The sequence below is a fragment of the Cetorhinus maximus genome, chromosome 1, assembly GCF_964194155.1.
Source record: "Cetorhinus maximus chromosome 1, sCetMax3.hap1.1, whole genome shotgun sequence".
Classification (NCBI taxonomy): Eukaryota; Metazoa; Chordata; class Chondrichthyes; order Lamniformes; family Cetorhinidae; genus Cetorhinus; species Cetorhinus maximus.
Genome location: NC_135879.1, coordinates 96,033,860 through 96,039,859, shown reverse-complemented (window position 1 = coordinate 96,039,859; position 6,000 = coordinate 96,033,860). Strand labels below are relative to the sequence as shown.

Genomic DNA, 6,000 nt, shown 5'->3' with positions numbered 1-6,000 from the left:
CTTCAACACCTCTTTGTTCTTTTGTCTGTGACATCTTTTGGTTATCTCCTCCTATCACTGCTTGCTTGTCCCAACAACCCCCCCACAACCACCCCCCCCACCCCTCAACCCCTTAAACCAGCTTATATTTCACCCCTTTCCTATTTCTACTTAGTTCTGTTGAAGGGTCATGAGGACTCGAAACTTCAACTTTGCTCTTTTCTGCCGATGCTGCCAGACCTGCTGAGTTTTTCCAGGTATTTCTGTTTTTGTTTTAAATTTCTTCAATTGTTCTATGTTGTCAACTATTTGATAAGAGCAAGTTTTCCACAAATCTAAGAGAGCACTAAGGAATGGATAAGAAGTTGTTTCAGGTTTATGTTGCTAATTGTAAGACTAAAAGCATTGTGCTGTTCTAATCTCAGATGCACCATAACTTAATGACCCCTATTTCATTTCAGGGATTTGGCAAACAAGTGGATGTTTCATATATTGCTAAACACTACAACATGAGTAAAAGCAAAGTGGACAACCAGTTCTACAGCGTAGAAGTAGGCGATTCTACCTTTACAGTTCTCAAACGCTACCAGAATCTAAAGCCCATTGGCTCTGGGGCTCAGGGAATTGTATGGTGAGTATATTGTATGGTGTAACTGTTTCAAGCAAGAATGTCAATCTTCTGTCTCAAGCTTAAGAAGTTTGCACAGAACATGAACAGCAAAGACCCACATATTGGAACTCTTTTCCAGCTGGGGCAGTTGAGTGGAACCATTCCTTTGGTAGCAGAAAATCATTTGTTGCATCAGGGCTGCTGAAGCGAGCATTAAACTAAGGGAAGCTAGTGACTTACCTGTGAACTTGTCTCAACTTTTTCTGTGCTCCCAACAGCCATTTGGGTCAAACCTGTCTGGTTGCAACCTGCTGTTTTCCCACCCAATAGGGAGAGAGAGAGACATGAGGATAAAATTGCTGATAGGCACTAGCATCATATGCAGCTATACACCAGGAGTACTAATATGATAAATTAACCCCATGGCCAGCAGGTATTCATTTAATTAATGTGCATACACTTCTCAGTGGTGTTACAGGTGTTTGAGTGATGAGTTTGCTGGTGCATTTACAGAGCATATGATTAAACTAATACCTGTAGTATCAAGTAGGCCAGTGGAAGTGCCAAAGTTGACATGGTATATATAACTGTTATGACATTGGCAACCCATGTCAGGCATCAGATTTGGCTCAAAAGCAGCATTCTTTTCTCTAAGTCAGAAGGTTGTGCTCCAGCATGAAGTGTTGAATTGAGGACCATCTGTCTTCTCAAGTGGAAGTAAGTGATCCCACCATTCAATAAAAACCAGTGGAGCTCTCCCTGGTATCCCAGCCATTATTTATTCCTCAACCAGTATCACCAAAAAAAGCAGATTGTGTAGTCATTCATCTCATTGCTGTGCACAAATTGGCTGCAGCATTTCCCTACATTACAACAGCGACTACACTTCAGAAATACTTCATCGTACTTCAGAAGTACCTCATTTGCAGAGTGGTGTTGTCACTGGACTAGTATTCCAGAGACCCAGGGTAATCCTCCGGGGTCCTGGGTTCAAATCCCACCAAGGCAGATGGCAAACTTTGAATCCAACAAAAATCTGGAGTTAAAAGTCTAATGATGACTGCAAAACCATTGCCAATTGTCATAAAAACCCATCTGGTTCAGCTGTCCTTACCTGGTCTGGCCTACATGTGACTCCAGACCTGCAATAATCTGGTTGACTCTTAAATGCCCTTGGAACAAGGGCAATTAGGGATGGGCAATAAATGGTGGCTGAGCCAGCGACACCCACATCCCATGAATGAATTTAAAAACAATTGTTTGTGAGGTGCTTTGGGAAGTCCTGAGGTTGTGAACATCAATATATAAATACAAGCTATTTTTTTTTGACAGGTTTGGCTGATGCCATTTATAAGCAAAAAGAACAGTTTATAGTCAAACCATTTGAGGAATATTATTTTTAATACTAAATAAAAACTCCCTAATACACCTTAATTGTTCAGTTCAGCAAATATAAACGAGCAACACATTCTAAATTTGCAATATTTATGAAAAACCTACAGTTTCAGGGAAAATCTAATGTTTCGGGATGGTTACATTTGCATTTCAAAACTTTTTAGCTGGTATCTAAATGAAAACTCATATTCTGAAGTTTCCTGAAACATGCAATGTATAAATATTTCAATTCTTTTTCAGACATTTTTGCAGTCCAAAGGAGGTACATGATGAAAGGCTGTGAAATAGTTAAATTAGTTAGTAACCAGGGAGCGCTAATTATGAATTTGGGACCCAACAACAGCAATCACTTATTTATATCAGGACTTTAACATAATAAAATGTCCCAAGGCGTTTTACAGGAGCATTATAAAACAACATTTGATACTGAGTCAAATGAAGAGATATTTGGTCATGTGATCAAAAGTTTTCGATTTTAAGGAGTATCTTAAAGGAGGAAAGTGAGTGAAGAAGAGTAGGGAGGGTATTCCAGAGATTAGGACCTTGGAAGCTGAAGCTACCAATGGTTGAGGGATTAAAACTCAGGATGCACAAGAGGCTAAAATTAGAGGAGATCAGATAGCGTGGAGGGTTCTGGAGCTGAAGGAGATTTCAGATATAGCGAGGGGCGGGCTCGTGAAGGGATTTTAAAACAAAGATGAGAATTTAAAAATCAAGGCATTGTTCGCCAATGTAGGTCAGTGAGCACGGGTTAATAGGGGAACGGGAGCAAGCAGCAGAGTTTTGGATTACCTCAATTTTACCGAGGGTACAATGTGGTTGACCAGCCTGGAGTGCGTTGGAATAGTTAAGTCTAGAGGTAACAAAGGCATGAATGAGGGGCCCAGATTTTCCAGTCCCACCTGCCAGAAATTCCCGCCTAAAATCAACAGATCTTTAGCTGGTCCGTCAAACTTTCCGTCCCGCCCGCAACAATTCCTGCTGCTGACAGAACCGGAAAATCCCGGCTAGAGTTTCAGCAGCAGATAGGCTGAAACAGGGAAATCTTCCAGAAGGAGGATTGGCGGTCTTAGAGATGATACAAATATGAGATCAGAAGTTCATCTCAGGGTCGAATGTGACACCAAGGTTGTGAACAGACTGGCTCAACCTCAGACTGTGGCCAAGGGAGAGGGAAGGAACTAGGGAATGGAGTTTGTAGCAGAGGCTGAAAACAATGACTTCAGTCTTCCCAATATTTAATTGGAGGAAATTTCTTCTCATCCAGTAGTTTGACCAGAGTGGAAGAGTCGAGAGAGATGGTGGTGAGATAGAGTGGGTGTTGTTAGCGTACATGTGGAAACTAACACTGTGCTTTCAGATGATGTCACCGAATCTGGAAACTGTCTCTGTGAAATTATTTTTCCAATGCTTCATTGGCCTGTGCTGGGGCTCCATTTATAGTCCATACTGCTCCTCCCTTATGACAGGGCTTGAAATTGTCTTAGCCTAACTCTTCCTAAGCCTCTTCACCTCGGCACTTTCCTCCACACTTTTAAAAATCGCCACAAAAATCTGTCTTCTTTACTGTACCTCTGGCCAACCCTCTAAATGCTTTACTGTTCAGTCTGCCTGTTTTGGGACACTTACATTAAAGTAGAATACCGGTTGTGGCTTAGTGAATCTTGGGCTAGTACGGAGCATGCAGTGTCATGTCTGTGCCAGGGTTCAGGCATTACACTGTTGCATGGGTTTCCACCAGGGTTCTGTAGACTACTATGTGAACCTGTCTGAGGCATCAGTAAGCTGCTGTGTGGGTCTGTTCAGGCCTCCGAGAGGTGTTCTGGGAGGATCAAGGTTCCTGATTACACACGAGCAGGGGAGAGACCTCATCCTGAGTGAGACACAGCCAGAGTGAGTGTGGGTATTGGCAATTTGGTGCACAGTGGGAATTTGGTGCGGAGGGGAAGAGGTGCTCTTTTGCATTCTTTCTTTGCTATTCAACTTCTTAAATCTTCAAAGAGTGGTCTTGACCTGCTGCAGCAGTAGAGGCTACAAGGGAGAGAAATGACTGGTAAGTAGTGGGTAAGGTCGAGTAAGTATTTACTACTTTTATCACTCATAGTTTAACTTCTTTTTGTGGTTAATAGATTGTATATTCTGTAGTAACGAGGATCAGGAAAGAAGGGCCCTACAGTAATTGATTTAAAAGGTTTAATTTAAAGGGATAAGTCATGGCAGAAGAGCTCAAAGCCATGGTGTGCTCCTCGTGCTCCATGTGGGAAGCCGGGAGCATTTCCAGTGCCCGGGACCAGCATGTGTGCAGGAAGTGTGTCCAGCTGCAGCTCCTCGAAGCTCAGGTTTCAGAGCTGGAATGGCGGCTGGGGACACTGTGGAGCATCCACGAGTCTGAGAGCATCGCGGATAGCACGTTTAGAGAGGTGGCCACACTGCAGCTGAAGGGACTTGAGGAAGGAAGGGAATGGGTGACCACCAGGCAGTCCAAGAGAAACAGGCAGGTAGTTCAGGAGTCCCCTGGGATCCCACTCACAAATCGGTATTCCATTTTGGAGGCTGATGAGGGAGCTGGTTCCTCCAGGGAGTGCAGACAGAGCCAAGCTTCTGGCACCACAAGCAACCTGTCTGTACAGGAAGGGAGGAAGAGCAATAGTAATAGGGGATTCTATAGTCAGGGGAACATATAGGTGCTACTGTGGCCATCAACGTGACTCCAGGTGGTGTGTTGCCTCCCTGGTGCCAGGATCTGGGATGTCACTGAACGGCTGCAGGGCATCCTGAAGGGGGAGGTTGATAAGGCAGAGATCATGGTACATGTTGGTACAAATGACATAGGTAGAAAGAGGGATGAGGTCTTGCATCAAGAATTCAGAGAGTTAGGCCGTAAACTAAAAATCAAGACCATCGGGTTGTAATCTCTGGATTACTCCCAGTGCCACGTGCTAGCGAGCACAGAAATAGGAGAATAGCGCAGATGAATACGTGGCTTAAGAGTTGGTGCAGGAGGGAGGGTTTTAGATTCCTGGATCACTGGGACCGTTTCTGGGGAAGATGGGACCTGTACAAGCGGGACAATCTACATTTGAACCAGAGCGGGACTAACATCCTTGCGGGCGTGTTTGCTAGTGCTGTTGGGAGGAGTTTAAACTAATTCAGCAGGGGGAGGGGACACAGAATGTGAGCAGAATAGGGACACATCATAATACAGTAAATTAATCAAGTCAGAGGGAGTACAGCTGCAATAAGCTTCAAGGGAGTAAGGCAAGGCTGGATGGCCTCTACTTTAATGCCAGGAGGATAACAGGTAAAACGGATGAGTTAAGGGTGAGGATTGATGCGTGGAATTGTGATATAGTAGCCATCACTGAGACGTGGTTGAGGGATTGGCAGCTCAACATTCCGGGATATAGAATCTTCAGGCGAGACAGGGGAGGGGGTAAAAGAGGACGAGGCATTGCATTATTAGTTAAGGAATCAGTTACTGCAGTAAGAAGAGATGATATCTTGGAGGAGGCATCAGATTAAGCTTTGTGGGTAGAGTTTAGGAATAAAAAAGGGGCAGACACATTGCTAGGTGTTTATTATAGACCCCCAGATAGTCAGCGGGAAATTGAGGAGCAAATATGTGTACAATTCATGGAGGTGTGTAAAAACAATAACAATAGGGTAATTATATTAGGTGATATCAATTTTTCCAACATTAATTGGAATAGACATAGTGTTAAGGGCTTGAATGGAGTTGATTTCCTGAAGTGTGTACAGGAGAACTTTTTAGGTCAATATGTAGAGGGTCCAACAAGGGACAGCGCAGTGCTGGACCTAATTCTAGGGAATGAAGCCGGACAGGTGGCTGAGGTGGTGATGGGGGAGCATTTTAGTGATAGCGACCACAACATGGTACAGTTTAAGTTTGTTATGGACAAAGAAATAGACAAGCTGCAAAAAAATGTTTTGAATTGGGGGAGAGTGGATTTAAGTAAAATAAGGCAGGATCTGGACAAGGTAGACTGGGATCAACT

General features: G+C 43.7%; 1 protein-coding gene across 1 annotated transcript in view; it reads left to right on the top strand.

The window, feature by feature from the left end:
• Positions 1 to 473: 473 nt before the first annotated feature.
• mapk10 (mitogen-activated protein kinase 10) overlaps positions 474 to 6,000 on the top strand; it is a 144,197-nt gene continuing 138,670 nt past the window's right edge. Inside the window, exon 1 of the mRNA XM_078543971.1 lies at positions 474 to 610. Coding sequence (XP_078400097.1) covers positions 489 to 610 — 122 coding nt within the window. The 5' untranslated portion in view covers positions 474 to 488. The remainder of the gene's footprint in view (positions 611 to 6,000) is intronic.